Below are 17,390 nucleotides of genomic sequence, written 5' to 3'. Positions count from 1 at the left end.
GAGGAAGCAGGACTTCATGTGTGGCTGGTGGTCCCATAGCTAATCTGCTGGGAGCGGGTGAGTGATGCAGTGTAGGTGCAGCACATACCCGGCATCAGATGCTGCGGCCAGCAGGGAGGAAATGCTGTCTTGGAGGAAGCAGAGGGAGATAAGCGTAGTGCCAATGCCTGCAAAGCACTCCGCCTGTCTTTGCCCACACACATCAGAGGGGCATCCTAATAATGTATTACTTCAGGTGGCAAAAGGTCTAGAACCGGCCCTGTGGGGAGCCACACGTTTAAGGAGCATTATGTGCTACTCTGTTTGCTCAAGCACTGTTGTATTTGGCTTACTGAGCAGGACTCTGTGTTATGCATCTAATCGACTGGCATCTTGTGGTTTTCACAGACTGTGGTTTGCACCTGTAGGTGGATTCTACCCCGTAGATCAGTTTCAATTCGTAATTTTCGAAATAGCACACGAGCTGAATAAGTGTGGGCACCTCTGATTTACAGGAATTGTCAGTTGCTAAACTTCCTTCCTTTGCTTGGTTTATATAGGCAATGCAAGCAATGTTCTCTAGTGGAGTACATGGCAAAAATCTCATCTAAAAAGGAGAAATGGCATTTGGTTGAATGCTAGTCAAAAATATATGAAAGTTACATCTGTGCTCTTATTGGTTGCTGCAGGTGACAGCACGGTTTCTTTTGGTGTGGAGATGGCATCCCTCTGTTTCTGTGCCCAGGTGACCGGCATTGTAAAGACAAATGACTGAATAAAAGTCTGATCTGCCTGGCATTTCTGCATACACTGCATTCTACATGACTTTTCAGCAGTATTCAAATATAACTCACTGAAGTGAGAGGGATATGCAAGCTGACATATTTATCTCCTTTTAAAGAGGGATTGTCACGATAAAAATAAAATTTAAACAGCAACTGGTCTGAGTGTATTAAGTGATAAATATGCTAATCCGGCATTCAAAACTTTTTCTGCTGTTATGATTTGGAGTTATCACATACTTAAAGGAGTTATCAGGCTAAAATTAACAAAATAAGTGCTACTTACCCGGGCCTTCCTCCAGCCCCAATCTCCCAGCATGTCCCTTCCCCACAGCTCTGCAGTCAGCCTTTCGCTGCAGCTCCCTTCTGGTCCCCGGCGATGACGTCAGGCCGACCTCCAGGTCGGCCTGTACTGCACCTGCGCGAGCGGTGCTGTCAATCACAGCTACGTGGACCGGAGCGGACTGCGCAGCACTTATTTTGTTAATTTTAGCCTGATAACTCCTTTAAGGAGCACTGGCCCTTTAGTAGTCAGTGCCAAACAGTTTCATGCTGGGGGTTCTTTTTATCTATAATATATTCCTCCTCTTCCATTTATTTCCCTGCCTAGCTGCTTAACTGAAACACGATCCCCTGCTCACTTGTGTTTACAAGCAAGGCTGAGGTGACTCAGCAATTGGAGGAGAAAATAAAAAAAGTAAAAGGGCAGAAATGACATGTGGGCAAAAGACATGGTTCCCACCAGGAACAGAATTCTCTTTATTTACTATATAAAACATTCACTGAAATCAAAACGTGGACAGTATAATACATGTGTTATGTAAGTAGATCAAGTATTTATCTACTTACAGTGGCTTGCAAAAGTATTCGGCCCCCTTGACGTTTTCCACATTTTGTCACATTACTGCCACAAACATGAATCAATTTTATTGAAATTCCACATGAAAGACCAATACAAAGTGGTGTACACGTGAGAAGTGGAACAAAAATCATACATGATTCCAAACATTTTTTACAAATATGGGGTGTGCGTAATTATTCAGCCCCCCTGTGTCAATACTTTGTAGAACCACCTTTTGCTGCAATTACAGCTGCCAGTCTTTTAGGGTATGTCTCTACCAGCTTGGCACATCTAGAGACTGAAATCCTTGCCCAGTCTTCTTTGCAAAACAGCTCCAGCTCCGTCAGATTAGATGGACAGCGTTTGTGAACAGCAGTTTTCAGATCTTGCCACAGATTCTCGATTGGATTTAGATCTGGACTTTGGCTGGGCCATTCTAACACATAGATATGTTTTGTTTTAAACCATTCCATTGTTACCCTGGCTTTATGTTTAGGGTCATTGTCCTGCTGGAAGGTGAACCTTCCACCCCAGTCTCAAGTCTTTTGCAGACTCCAAGAGGTTTTCTTCCAAGATTGCCCTGTATTTGGCTCCATCCATCTTCCCATCAACTCTGACCAGCTTCCCTGTCCCTGCTGAAGAGATGCACCCCCCGAGCATGATGCTGCCACCACCATATTTGACAGTGGGGGGGGAGTGGTGTGTTCAGAGTGATGTGCAGTGTTAGTTTTCCGCCACACATAGCGTTTTGCATTTTGGCCAAAAGTTCCGTTTTGGTCTCATCTGACCAGAGCACCTTCTTCCACATGGTTGCTGTGTCCCCTACATGGCTTGTGGCAAACTGCAAACGGGACTTCTTATGCTTTTCTGTTAACAATGTCTCTCTTCTTGCCACTCTTCCATAAAGGCCAATTTTGTGCAGTGCACGACTAAGGGCTCATTTCCACTATCGCGAATTTCGAATGCGTTTTTCGCATGTAAATTCGCATAGCAATACAAGTGAATGGGACTGTTTCCACTTGTCAGGATTCCTTTGCGTTTTCCTGTGCAGAAAAAAATTTGCATGGAAGAGCCATCAGAATTCGCATACTGCATACCGCTATGCGAATCGCATACAATGTTTTTAATAGGAAATTCGCATGAGGTTTAGGTATGCGAATTTGCATAGAAATAATGGAAAAGCACACCAGCACTGCCATGGTTAAATTCACATACATCGTCATCCATGCGAATTCGCATGAAAATTCGCATCGACCAGCATGCGAAATTCGCATCCGCATGCAAATTTTTACCGCGGCGATTCGCACCGCACAAGTGGAAATGCAGCCTAATAGTTGTCCTATGGACAGATTCCCCCACCTGAGCTGTAGATCTCTGCAGCTCGTCCAGAGTCACCATGGGCCTCTTGACTGCATTTCTGATCAGCGCTCTCCTTGTTCGGCCTGTGAGTTTAGGTGGACGGCCTTGTCTTGGTAGGTTTACAGTTGTGCCATACTCCTTCCATTTCTGAATGATCGCTTGAACAGTGCTCCGTGGGATGTTCAAGGCTTTGGAAATCTTATTGTAGCCTAAGCCTGCTTTAAATTTCTCAATAACTTTATCCCTGACCTGTCTGGTGTGTTCTTTGGACTTCATGGTTTTGTTGCTCCCAATATTCTCTTAGACAACCTCTGAGGCCGTCACAGAGCAGCTGTATTTGTACTGACATTAGATTACACACAGGTGCACTCTATTTAGTCATTAGCACTCATCAGACAATGTCTATGGGCAACTGACTGCACTCAATACAATAATACAATACAATAACATTTCTATAGCGCTTTTCTCCCATAGGACTCAAAGCGCTTAGGCTCTCTCAGATTCAGTAATTAGTAGGATGAAGTATTCACACAACAAAAGTTATATTTCTGCAAATGCCAAACTGAACAGGTGGGTTTTCAGTCTGGATTTAAACACATCCAGGGATGGAGCTGTCCTGATCTGTTGAGGTAAGGAGTTCCAAAACGTAGGGGCAGCATGACAGAAGGCTCTGGGACCAAACGTTTCCAGGTGGACTCTGGGTATGACTAGATTATTAGAACCTGTTGATCTGAGAATGCAGGGATTGCTACATAGCTGCAACATATCTTTCATGTATCCAGGGACCAGATTATTCAGGGATTTTAATGTCAGTAGGCCGATCTTGAATAGGACCCTCCATTCTATAGGTAGCCAGTGAAGGGAGTGCAGGACTGGCGTTATGTGGCAGTGACGGGGTTGGTTGGTAAGCAGTCTGGCAGCAGTATTCTGTATCAGCCGTAGACGGTACAAGGCCTTTTTTGGAAGACCAGTGTAGAGAGCATTGCAGTAGTCCAGTCGGGATCAGACCAAAGGGGGCTGAATAATTACGCACATCCCACTTTGCAGTTATTGATTTGTAAAAAATGTTTGGAATCATGTATGATTTTTGTTTCACTTCTCACATGTACACCACCGTGTATTGGTCTTTCATGTGGAATTCCAATAAAATTAATTCACATTTGTGGCAGTAATGTGACAAAATGTGGAAAACTTCAAGGCGGCCGAATACTTTTGCAAGCCACTGTATAGATGTGTTTTTTTTTCCTGGCATAGTATGGCTAATCCTCCCGCTTTAAACCATGCATATTGCCTGGCTGCCCAGCTGGTCCTCTGCCTCTAATCCTTTTAGCTATAGACCCTGAATCAGCATGCAGACCAGATGTTTTTGACAAAAATCTGACAAGATTAGCTGCATGCATCTTTCAGGCGTGCGATTCAAACACAGAACAGAACATTTAGATTGCACTTTTCTCCTGGCAGACTCAAAGCGCCAGAGCTGCAGCCGCTAGGACGCGCTCTATAGGCAGTAGCAGTGTTAGGGAGACTTGCCCAAGGTATCCTACTGAATATGTGCTGCTTACTGAACAGACAGAGCAGAGATTTGAACCCTGGACTCCTGTGTCAGAGGCAGAGCCCTTAACCATTACGCTATCCAGCCATTACGCTATCCAGCCACTACACTACAAACACTACTGATGCCAGAATGATCAGTGGGACTGCCAGGCAACTCATATTATTTTAAAAGAAATAAATATGTCAGCCTCCATATGTCTCTTACTTCAGCTTCATTGGAACCCTAGGTGAGAGGGATACGGAGGCTGACATGTTTGTTTCCTTTTAAGTAATACCATTTGCCTGGCTGTCCTGCTGATCCTCTGCCTCTAATACTTTAAGCCATAGACCCTGAACAAGTATGCAGATCAGATGTCTGTGACAAATCTGACAAGATTAGCCGAATGCTTGTTTAAGGTCTGTGATTTAGACCCTACAGTCCTGAAAGATCATCAGCACTGCCAGGCAACTGGTATCGTTTAAAAGGAAATAAATATGGCAGCTTCCATAGGTCTCACACCTCGGGTTCCTTTTAAGCTTAAAGATTGTACGATTCCTTTTAAGCTTACGATTGTAAGCGAGTGCAGTATGGAGGCTGACATATTTGTTGGATCCGAGATGAAAAACTAACTATAACAAGTAACTTGTCTATATATCTTATCTAAAGTTTAGATAGTTTACACAGCAAATCTAGCTGCAAACAGCTTCAATAGAATATGATTATTTCTTCCTGTGATACAATGACAGCTGCCATGTTGTTTGTAAACATTAAGCCCCATCTACACAATACGATTCTTTGAGCAATTTGATTACGATCCAATTAAATCCATCATGTCCGATCGGGATTCGATTCAATTCGATTTGCCATTGTTTTGCAATGGCAAATCGATTAGAATCGAATCCCAAATGGACATGTCGGATTTAATCGGATCGTAAATAGAATCGTAATCAAATCGCACAAAGAATCGTATCGTGTAGATTGGGCTTTACACACAGCAGGCTTATTTGCATCTTCAGCATTTAGCCTGTGAAAAAAACCTAACCCCCCCCCCCACCCCTCCTCCGCCTCCCACCTCTCCTCTGCCTCTGAAATATCTGGCTAGTAATACCTCCCCATCCTCCTGCCCAGACTCCCATGAGCCCTTGCTACTGTCTGAAAATCCCAAGGCTCTCTGAAATGCTGTGGGCGAGGCTTGCTTAGTTTATAGGGAATTAGAGTATTAAAACAAAAACAAAAAAGTATTTGGCTTGAGGAATGCCCTATAAACAATAGGAAAGGAACACAATTATGCAATCACTAAAAGTTCATCTCGGATCCACTTTAAACAATGCAAAATTGCCTGACTGTCCTGCTGATTCCCTTCCTATAATATTTATAGGTATAGACCCCGAACAAGAATTCACATCATATTTTCTGACCCGATTAGATGCCTGCTTAAGTCAGGTGTGTGATACAGACACTACTGCAGCCAAAGAGATCAGAAGCACTGCCAGGCAACTGGTATTGTTTAAAAGTAAATAAATATGTCAGACTCCATATACCTCCCATTTCAGGCTGTCAAGTAGAGGACTTGACAGAGTCACAACCCAGCAAAGTGCCAGGGAACATCATTATCATGTGGCACAAGCCATCACCAGCACACAGTAATGCTTGGTGCAGTGGCAGGTGACATCATGCCTAAAGAATACAGTGACAGGTGACATATTACATCAGCAAAGCAGGATGGATGATATAACAACAATGGGGACAGTAAAAGGTGACATATTCAGTGACAAATACCGGATACATAACAGTGCCAGATATTGCGATACGTGAAATAGCCATTGCTGATTATGGCGACAGGTGACATCATCAGTGCTGAATACAAGAACAGGTGATATCACAAGCACTGCATACAGTGATAGGGGAAATAGATAAGTAATTTACAGGGACAGGCAATATCATCCAATCCCTAGGACAAGTGACACATGACATCGCGGGAAGCAGTGGCACAAATCATGGGAAGCAGTAAGACATGACATCGCTGGAAGCAGTGGCACATGACAGCGCTGGAAGCAGTGGCACATGACAGCGCTGGAAGCAGTGGCACATGACAGCGCTGGAAGCAGTGGCACATGACAGCGCTGGAAGCAGTGGCACATGACAGCGCTGGAAGCAGTGGCACATGACAGCGTTGGAAGCAGTGACACATGACATCGCTGGAAGCAGTGGCACATGACAGCGCTGGAAGCAGTGGCACATGACAGCGCTGGAAGCAGTGGCACATGACAGCGCTGGAAGCAGTGGCACATGACAGCGCTGGAAGCAGTGGCACATGACAGCGCTGGAAGCAGTGGCACATGACAGCGCTGGAAGCAGTGGCACATGACAGCGCTGGAAGCAGTGGCACATGACAGCGCTGGAAGCAGTGGCACATGACAGCGCTGGAAGCAGTGGCACATGACAGCGTTGGAAGCAGTGGCACATGACAGCGTTGGAAGCAGTGGCACGACAGCGCTGGAAGCAGTGGCACATGACAGCGCGGGAAGCAGTGGCACATGACAGCGCTGGAAGCAGTGGCACATGACAGCGCGGGAAGCAGTGGCACATGACAGCGCTGGAAGCAGTGGCACATGACAGCGCTGGAAGCAGTGGCACATGACAGCGCTGGAAGCAGTGGCACATGACAGCGCTGGAAGCAGTGGCACATGACAGCGCTGGAAGCAGTGGCACATGACAGCGCTGGAAGCAGTGGCACATGACAGCGCTGGAAGCAGTGGCACATGACAGCGCTGGAAGCAGTGGCACATGACAGCGCTGGAAGCAGTGGCACATGACAGCGCTGGAAGCAGTGGCACATGACAGCGCTGGAAGCAGTGGCACATGACAGCGTTGGAAGCAGTGGCACATGACAGCGCTGGAAGCAGTGGCACATGACAGCGCTGGAAGCAGTGGCACATGACAGCGCTGGAAGCAGTGGCACATGACAGCGCTGGAAGCAGTGGCACATGACAGCGCTGGAAGCAGTGGCACATGACAGCGCTGGAAGCAGTGGCACATGACAGCGCTGGAAGCAGTGGCACATGACAGCGCTGGAAGCAGTGGCACATGACAGCGTTGGAAGCAGTGGCACATGACAGCGTTGGAAGCAGTGGCACGACAGCGTTGGAAGCAGTGGCACATGACAGCACTGGAAGCAGTGGCACATGACAGCACTGGAAGCAGTGGCACATGACAGCGTTGGAAGCAGTGGCACATGACAGCGTTGGAAGCAGTGGCACATGACAGCGTTGGAAGCAGTGGCACATGACAGCGTTGGAAGCAGTGGCACGACAGCGTTGGAAGCAGTGGCACATGACAGCGCTGGAAGCAGTGGCACATGACAGCGCTGGAAGCAGTGGCACATGACAGCGCTGGAAGCAGTGGCACATGACAGCGCTGGAAGCAGTGGCACATGACAGCGCTGGAAGCAGTGGCACATGACAGCGCTGGAAGCAGTGGCACATGACAGCGCTGGAAGCAGTGGCACATGACAGCGCTGGAAGCAGTGGCACATGACAGCGCTGGAAGCAGTGGCACATGACAGCGCTGGAAGCAGTGGCACATGACAGCGCTGGAAGCAGTGGCACATGACAGCGCTGGAAGCAGTGGCACATGACAGCGCTGGAAGCAGTGGCACATGACAGCGCTGGAAGCAGTGGCACATGACAGCGCTGGAAGCAGTGGCACATGACAGCGCTGGAAGCAGTGGCACATGACAGCGCTGGAAGCAGTGGCACATGACAGCGCTGGAAGCAGTGGCACATGACAGCGCTGGAAGCAGTGGCACATGACAGCGCTGGAAGCAGTGGCACATGACAGCGCTGGAAGCAGTGGCACATGACAGCGCTGGAAGCAGTGGCACATGACAGCGCTGGAAGCAGTGGCACATGACAGCGCTGGAAGCAGTGGCACATGACAGCGCTGGAAGCAGTGGCACATGACAGCGCTGGAAGCAGTGGCACATGACAGCGCTGGAAGCAGTGGCACATGACAGCGCTGGAAGCAGTGGCACATGACAGCGCTGGAAGCAGTGGCACATGACAGCGCTGGAAGCAGTGGCACATGACAGCGCTGGAAGCAGTGGCACATGACAGCGCTGGAAGCAGTGGCACATGACAGCGCTGGAAGCAGTGGCACATGACAGCGCTGGAAGCAGTGGCACATGACAGCGCTGGAAGCAGTGGCACATGACAGCGCTGGAAGCAGTGGCACATGACAGCGCTGGAAGCAGTGGCACATGACAGCGCTGGAAGCAGTGGCACATGACAGCGCTGGAAGCAGTGGCACATGACAGCGCTGGAAGCAGTGGCACATGACAGCGCTGGAAGCAGTGGCACATGACAGCGCTGGAAGCAGTGGCACATGACAGCGCTGGAAGCAGTGGCACATGACAGCGCTGGAAGCAGTGGCACATGACAGCGCTGGAAGCAGTGGCACATGACAGCGCTGGAAGCAGTGGCACATGACAGCGCTGGAAGCAGTGGCACATGACAGCGCTGGAAGCAGTGGCACATGACAGCGCTGGAAGCAGTGGCACATGACAGCGCTGGAAGCAGTGGCACATGACAGCGCTGGAAGCAGTGGCACATGACAGCGCTGGAAGCAGTGGCACATGACAGCGCTGGAAGCAGTGGCACATGACAGCGCTGGAAGCAGTGGCACATGACAGCGCTGGAAGCAGTGGCACATGACAGCGCTGGAAGCAGTGGCACATGACAGCGCTGGAAGCAGTGGCACATGACAGCGCTGGAAGCAGTGGCACATGACAGCGCTGGAAGCAGTGGCACATGACAGCGCTGGAAGCAGTGGCACATGACAGCGCTGGAAGCAGTGGCACATGACAGCGCTGGAAGCAGTGGCACATGACAGCGCTGGAAGCAGTGGCACATGACAGCGCTGGAAGCAGTGGCACATGACAGCGCTGGAAGCAGTGGCACATGACAGCGCTGGAAGCAGTGGCACATGACAGCGCTGGAAGCAGTGGCACATGACAGCGCTGGAAGCAGTGGCACATGACAGCGCTGGAAGCAGTGGCACATGACAGCGCTGGAAGCAGTGGCACATGACAGCGCTGGAAGCAGTGGCACATGACAGCGCTGGAAGCAGTGGCACATGACAGCGCTGGAAGCAGTGGCACATGACAGCGCTGGAAGCAGTGGCACATGACAGCGCTGGAAGCAGTGGCACATGACAGCGCTGGAAGCAGTGGCACATGACAGCGCTGGAAGCAGTGGCACATGACAGCGCTGGAAGCAGTGGCACATGACAGCGCTGGAAGCAGTGGCACATGACAGCGCTGGAAGCAGTGGCACATGACAGCGCTGGAAGCAGTGGCACATGACAGCGCTGGAAGCAGTGGCACATGACAGCGCTGGAAGCAGTGGCACATGACAGCGCTGGAAGCAGTGGCACATGACAGCGCTGGAAGCAGTGGCACATGACAGCGCTGGAAGCAGTGGCACATGACAGCGCTGGAAGCAGTGGCACATGACAGCGCTGGAAGCAGTGGCACATGACAGCGCTGGAAGCAGTGGCACATGACAGCGCTGGAAGCAGTGGCACATGACAGCGCTGGAAGCAGTGGCACATGACAGCGCTGGACGCAGTGGCACATGACAGCGCTGGACGCAGTGGCACATGACAGCGCTGGAAGCAGTGGCACATGACAGCGCTGGAAGCAGTGGCACATGACAGCGCTGGAAGCAGTGGCACATGACAGCGCTGGAAGCAGTGGCACATGACAGCGCTGGAAGCAGTGGCACATGACAGCGCTGGAAGCAGTGGCACATGACAGCGCTGGAAGCAGTGGCACATGACATCGCTGGAAGCAGTGACACATGACATCACTGGGGGCTCTGAGATCAGTGGATGGGATACAGCCAGCACAGGGTCCCCGCATACCCCCAGTATAATGAAGGAGAGGGTGACAGACAGTGATGTTTACATTCTCCATCCCACAGCAACATCATGACGGCAGAATTACAAAGCACAATGACGTCATCCCCCGCGCAGCCCCTCCCCCCGGTACCTGCATCCGCTGGAACTCTTCCTCCGACAGAGCCTGCGCCATGTTCCCTCCTCCTCAGCCCGGTACACCGGCACTGCACCCCCGCCGCCTGCTCAATGGTATCGTCCAGCTACCACAATAGAGAGGATCCAGAGCACTGTGAGAGCAGCACAGACAGGAACTGCTAGCACCAGCGAGACTGCAGTAGCCAGGAGAGCAGGGCAGAGAGGAGAGCGCTCCCCACCTGCTGGCGACATGCGGTACTGCACGGCTCTGATGTATGGCTGTACCTGTAGCATCTGGCCTCTCACCTCTCGTTCCATTTCTGATTATACGGTCTTCACAGCAGCAGTGCAGTAAAATGGCATAGGCTTCAGAAATGTTGTAAGCATGCCCAAACATTGTACAATCAGATTGGATGGTTTGATAGTAAGCTCGCAAGGGCAGGGCGCTCTCACCTTTTGTGCTTTGGATTTTGTTACATATTTATTCATATTAATTGTGTCACTGTAATTACCGATTCTGTATTTTGTACTCTGTATTTCGTACATTCATTATGACACGACACCACACAAGGGTGTATAGATAAGAGAGCAAGCAGTAAAGGCCTGGAGGGCGGAGGCCCCTCTCCAGTGTAATGAAAGATTTTGCAACCCATTACATTTTGCAACTTGCCATAGAGGACAGTGTATGACTGTGTAGGCGTGGCTTCTCTCTGTTAACACGCCTGTGATTTTTTTGCAACCACAATCCCATTGAGCAAGAAGGGGGATTGTTCCCTCTAGGGGGGTTATTAGTTGTGCAAAAAGGGGGGATTGTTCCCTCCAGGGGGGTTATTAGTTGGACAAGAAGGGGGATTGTTCCCTCCAGGGGGGGGTTATTAGTTGAGAAAGAAGGGGGGTTTGTTCCCTCCAGGGGGCATTATTAGTTGGACAAGAAGGGGGATTGTTCCTTCCAGGAGCGGTTATTAGTTCAGAAAGAAGGGGGGATTGTTCCCTCCAGGGGCGTTATTAATTGGACAAGAAGGGGGATTGTTCCCTCCAGGGGTCAGAGAAAGGTCAGAGAAAAGGGCGGAAGTACCACAAGGGTACTACCGCTGAACCGCCCGCTGCCCGGCCTCAACGCGTCACTCTGCTACTCGGACTCCTCCTCCTCCTCACTCCACTGCCAGTGCCAGCCACCAGGTACTATTTACCTTGCCTTAAACTTTTTTTATGGGGAAGCGGGCAGAGGGGGGAGCGCTAGCGGAGGGGGTGGGGGGAATTTCCGACCCCCCCGCGATCGGGGCATGCTCCCCCCTTATGCCTGCGACCCCATAGGGGGGCCGTATTGCGGCATGTTCGGGCGAACAGGGCCCTGTTCGGCCAAACAGGGGCCCTGTTCGGCCCTGTTCGGCGGGCATTGAAAAGTTCGGGCGAACCCGAACTAAAAAGGCCGAACACCATCAGGTGTTCGGCCGAACTCGAACATCACCCGAACAGGGTGATGTTCTGCAGAACCCGAACAGTGGCGAACACTGTTCGCCCAACACTAGCTTAGGGCAGGACGAGTGGAGCTCTCATCATTGCCAATTAGGAGGCATAAGTTTGTAGCTTGCTTTGCTACTCTGGTAAGGCATGTTAACTCTGATAAGGCATGCTATTTGTTATAGTGAATCAACCCCATTGTCCTTAATTCTGGTAGCTGTGTGCGGTAAATATTTTTTTGACTGTAAAATACCTCATGCTGTATTTTCCTTTTTTTTTAGCAATTCTGAAAGATTTTTCTGCATTTCCGAACTTGTGGTCAAATTTGCAGCAAATGCATAAAGTGCAGAATTTCAGTGGTAAGCATGCAGTAAATAATAGTCTTTGTCTTCCATAAGTTAGGATGGTCTTTGGAAGATGTTTTTTTTTTTTTAGAGGGGGGGGGGAGGTATATTTGATTACGTAGCAACCTATGAAGCATATTTATAGACATCCCCTTCCCCTATAAAAAAAAAATGATGTGCTAACATGCCCCCTAATTTCCATGAGAATAGCAGTTTTCGGTAAAATTAATGCAAATTACCGCACGTATTACCACATAATTCACCGCATGTGATAAAACATGACTAAAATCTACCTAAATTGCTACGTCATTACCACATGCGGTAAATTACAAACAATGCTGTAATTTGCTCAAAAACCCTTATAGAATTGAGGCCATTATGTCCTTAAAGTGTACCAGAGCAGACTTAGGGCCAGTTCACATGGATGTTTGCCGGCATTTACCGCCAAGCGTCCGGGACGCGTCGGCTAGACGTTTCCATTCAAGTGAATGGGAGCATTTAACATCGCGCGCTTACCGTCGATTGCGCAAACGTGGCATTCCGATCCCGATTTTCCCATCATTGCAGACGACCCTGGACACCTCATGTGGTTTCTAGGGTCGATTTACCGCCGCATCTTCATGTTCCAGTGCGGGGACAAAAAACACCGATTGCGACGGGAAGTGTGCCCTCTACGTATATCTCTCCAGCGACGGCTAGAGAAATACGTAAAGAGCGTACAAGGTACGTCCAGTGCAGATTCCCGCCGTGCGCGCCCCCACTGTGCGTGCACTCTCATGCACTCTTCTCTAATAGTGAATGATTGCTGCTACCAGCAATCATTCATATAAAGTTTGGTGAACAAAAAAAGTTTTGGATTTTTTTTTTAAAGGAATCATCAGCCAATAGTAATGTAAATCTGATTTACTTACCTGGGGCTTTCTCCAGCCCCTCGCAGCTGTCTGTCCCACTCTGACAGTAGTAGTTCTGCGCCTGCGCAGTACGCTGCGGACAACGTGGGCTTGATTGACAGCGGGCACTTCACGCAGGCACAGTAAGGACGACCTCGAGGTCATCCTCAGCACTGTGCGGGGACCCCGTGCCGGCGGCTGCGAATGGAGCTGTCAGTGTGGGACAGACAGCTGCGAGGGGCTGGAGAAAGCCCCAGGTAAGTAAATCGGATGTACCTTTCATTTGGCTGATGATTCCTTTAAAGGGACAGCGAGCCCATTAAAAAATAGAGGGTTTTTTTGTTTTTTGAGTTTTAACCCCTACCAGACTATACCAGACTAGACTAAGATTTATGAACACCTGTAATAGCTGCTTCCCATAGCGATCGGATGCGATTTCTAGGGCGACAGCTCGGGGACCCAACACTATATACAGGGCCGGGTTTACCATAAGGCACTGTAGGCACGTGCCTACAGGTGCCTGATGATGGAAAAGGGGCTCACTTATCTCCCCAACTGCCTCCCTCCCTCCTTCCCTATGCAAAGTCCTGATGAGAGTGTAAATGAGAGGTGACTCATCCTGCTCATGGCATTTCACTGATGAAACTTCCCTTCAGTCAGGGGCACCTCTAGCTAATTAATACTGAGGTTCCTCTAAGTACCTAATACTTGTGGGCACCTCTAGCTACTTAATATTGAGGATAGCTCTGGCTGCCTAATACTAAGGGGCACAGGTGTAGCTTCCTTTGACGGCAAGAGAAATAAGGGAGAAATGACAGCTGGGACAGCGAGAACACTTGCAGTGCAGTTCAGCTGGGGGTTTGTAGGTTCATGAAGGGTGAAGTCTAAGGTCCCAGGACATCTGTGCCTATAGGCTCCTCTGAGGTAAATCCGGGTCTGACTATATAGATGCATTGAAATGTTGTTGCCTATTAATGCATCTATACAGTACTGGGGTCCCCAAACTGTGTGCCCTAGCGATTGCATGCAATCACTACAGAAGATGCATAGGCTGGCGATAATGGTACACTACATGCCCAACTAGTCATGAAGTATGGCTTGTATGGAATTGTTTTAACTGGGACAAGCCAAATAATGTATTTTAAGGGGTTTTACAAATGTGGCACCTGTCATGTAAAAATTAGGAAGAAGGAAACATGCCTAATTTTCTTTTATTAAATGCCTGTTGAATGAAAAAGTACTTGTAAAAAATGTTACCTAAAGAAAGCCTAGAATGTCCGGAGAAAAACAATATATGTATCACTTTGATGGCATGGGTAATAAAAAGTTATTTCTGTGATGAAACGCGGAAAAGCCGCTGTCTCTCAAGGCGAGGCGGCTGTTTCCGCGTCCAGCATGGCGTCACAACGCGGAAAAAACGCTGCATGCCGCTTAGGCAGAGCGGCGGAATCCGCATTAGAGGCGGCTCCCGCACTCAGTTCACTGGATACATTGCAAAACAGTACTGGTGTGGCTGGGACTGATAGTCCACCAAGATTCAGACTTACACGCGCGCGAGCACAGAGGCAGAGTTTAAATAGCAGTTAGAAGGGTGTCGGCTGACCAGCTGGGTCAGCTGACAAATTCCACTGCTCCCATTGGACCAGCAATTAGGGAGGTCCTGGAAAGGTCTTAGAGTATATATACTGCTGGTTGTTCACTTGCTCCTTGTCTGGCGTGCGATCACATATGTGGGAGCACCCAGATCCGTAGTCAGATCTGCAAGTGTGCCGGGACCAGCTGGAGCTGTAATCCTACACTTAGCTAGATTCTGTTGATAGCTAAAGTACTAGTTTGATTGTGATTATCTGTTATGACTTTTGCCTGCCTTGACTATCCTCCTGAACTCTGATCTTGTACCTCGATATTTCTGATACTCTGTTGCCGAACCCCGGCTCGTTCTTTGACTCTGCTTCTACCTCCTGATTTTGTACCCCGATATATCTGATACCCCGTTGCTGAACCCTGCCTGTACTTTGACTCCGCCATTGCCTCCTGATCTTGTACTTTATCTGTCCGTGTGTGTACGACCTGGCTTGTCCGACCCCGAGAACCGACCTTACTGTTAGAGGCGGTTCCTCGCTCTGTTAGTGATCCTTCCTCCTGAAGGTTGCTTTCAGTCTGTCCTTCCTACTGTCAGTCTGACTCCTCCCGTCTTGGAGAGCTCAAGTCTGCGGAAGGAATCTGTGCAGTTCTCCTTGCTGCACTGAGGCCTAGTCCTCAAAGTGTTACAGTTACACCAAACACTACACTCTACTCAGGTGAACAGAGGTTAGCTAGTATATCGGATTATCAGTGATACTGCAGATCACGTATAATCTGGTATACATCTGTATTTCCTGTGATACTGCAGATCACTGGTAATCAGATCCTCTCTGTGCTTCACCGATCGTTACAGAACGCCAGACCAAAAAATACTGATGGACGCACAAGCTGACCCTCTGTCTGTGCTTGCCACTTCGGTGGATAACATCCATCAAGCACTGGGCCAGCACAAAGCCTTAATTGATGCTCTTAAAGGCTCTGTGCAAACCCTTCAGACGTCAGTTGATTCGGTGCGATCCCCTCCTAGTGATGACATACGTATGCCCGTACCAGATAAGTTTTCCGGCCACAAGTCTGACTTCCGGAATTTTAGGAGTAGAGTGTTGTCATATTTCGAATTGAGACCCCGATCATCGGGGACTGAGACCCAACGGGTCATTTTTATTAAAACATTGTTAACCGGTGACTCCCAGACCTGGGCATACAATCTGCCTCCCACAGATACAGCTCTGACCTCAGTTGAGGAATTTTTTAAGGCTATGGCCGTGATATACGACGACCCTGACCTTGCGGCAACCTCTGAGCGGAAGCTCAAACTTTTGCGCCAAGGCAGAGGGTCGGTCGAGGATTACGCGGCAGAATTCCGTAGGTGGTCCGTCACCGCTAGATTTGACAACTTTGCCCTGATAGATTACTTCCTGTCTGGGTTATCGGAGGAGGTCTCCGACCTAATGTTAACTGTACCTGAGCCCAAGACAGTTGATCAGGCCATATCATCGGCCATTCGAGTTGATCGCAGGCTACGTCATCAGAGGCAGGCTAGGGGCAGTCACCGTGTCAGGGTGACTTCGTACGCGGCACCATCCGCTACTCCCCTAGTAACACCTTATCTGCCTGTCTCAACCTCTCCGGCCTTGCCTCCGCCCGAACCAATGCAGATTGGTCGAGCGAAACTGCCCGAACAAGCCGGGAAACGAGTCTACCTAGGAGTAGTGGGGGGTGACACCCTAGGCACGCCATTCTCACCCCAAAAAGAGAAAAGATTGCTTCTCCCCTGTACGATTACATGGGATAATAAGTCTGTAGCCACTGAGGCTTTTATTCATTCGGGCTCAGCGGCTAATTTTATGAACACTGAATTTGCTCAGGAGTTGGGTATTCCTCTCACTCCAGTGAGTCCCCCCATTCAGGTCACGGCAGTAGACGATTTCCCTCTGCAACGGAATCGTTCCCTGTCACAGACACCGCAGGTGAAGGTCACCTTAGGGGTACTGCATGGGGAACATCTACAGTTTTTTGTATTGCATATGTCAACCTCCACTATCATCCTAGGCATGCCGTGGTTACAAGCCCATTCTCCACAAATAGACTGGGCCACGGGTCAGATAACCAGATGGTCCGATCATTGTCACCAGCACTGTTTAGGGAGGGTGACTTTGGGCCAAACCAGGGTTCAGGTGGAGGGGGTTCCTGAACAGTACATGGAATATGCTGACGTATTTTGTCCCAAGGCAGCGGATAAGTTACCCCCACATCGCCCTTTCGACTGTCCCATTGATCTCCGTTCCGGTTGTGTACCTCCCCAGGGTCATTTGTACAATCTGTCAGGGCCCGAAAAATTGGCCATGCAGGAGTATATCCGTGAAAATTTGGCCAAGGGTTTCATTCACCCGTCCCGGTCCCCTGCTGGAGCAGGGTTCTTTTTTGTCAAAAAGAAAGATGGAGGCCTGCGACCCTGCATCGATTATCGCGGTCTCAACAAGATTACTGTAAAAAATCGCTATCCGTTGCCACTGATAGATGATTTGTTCACTCAGATTACGGATGCTAAAATCTTTTCTAAGCTAGACTTGCGGGGCGCGT

The 17,390-nt window shown here is 49.4% G+C and overlaps 1 protein-coding gene across 1 annotated transcript in view; it reads right to left on the bottom strand.

Annotated features, from left to right (window-relative positions):
• Positions 1-17,390, bottom strand: part of GRIPAP1 (GRIP1 associated protein 1) — a 255,468-nt gene that overhangs the window by 228,484 nt on the left and 9,594 nt on the right. Inside the window, exon 2 of the mRNA XM_068248000.1 lies at positions 10,545-10,653. Coding sequence (XP_068104101.1) covers positions 10,545-10,653 — 109 coding nt within the window. The remainder of the gene's footprint in view (positions 1-10,544; positions 10,654-17,390) is intronic.

Source organism: Hyperolius riggenbachi, chromosome 8 (assembly GCF_040937935.1).
Source record: "Hyperolius riggenbachi isolate aHypRig1 chromosome 8, aHypRig1.pri, whole genome shotgun sequence".
In the NCBI taxonomy this organism is placed as follows: Eukaryota; Metazoa; Chordata; class Amphibia; order Anura; family Hyperoliidae; genus Hyperolius; species Hyperolius riggenbachi.
This window is presented reverse-complemented; position numbering and strand designations above follow the sequence as displayed.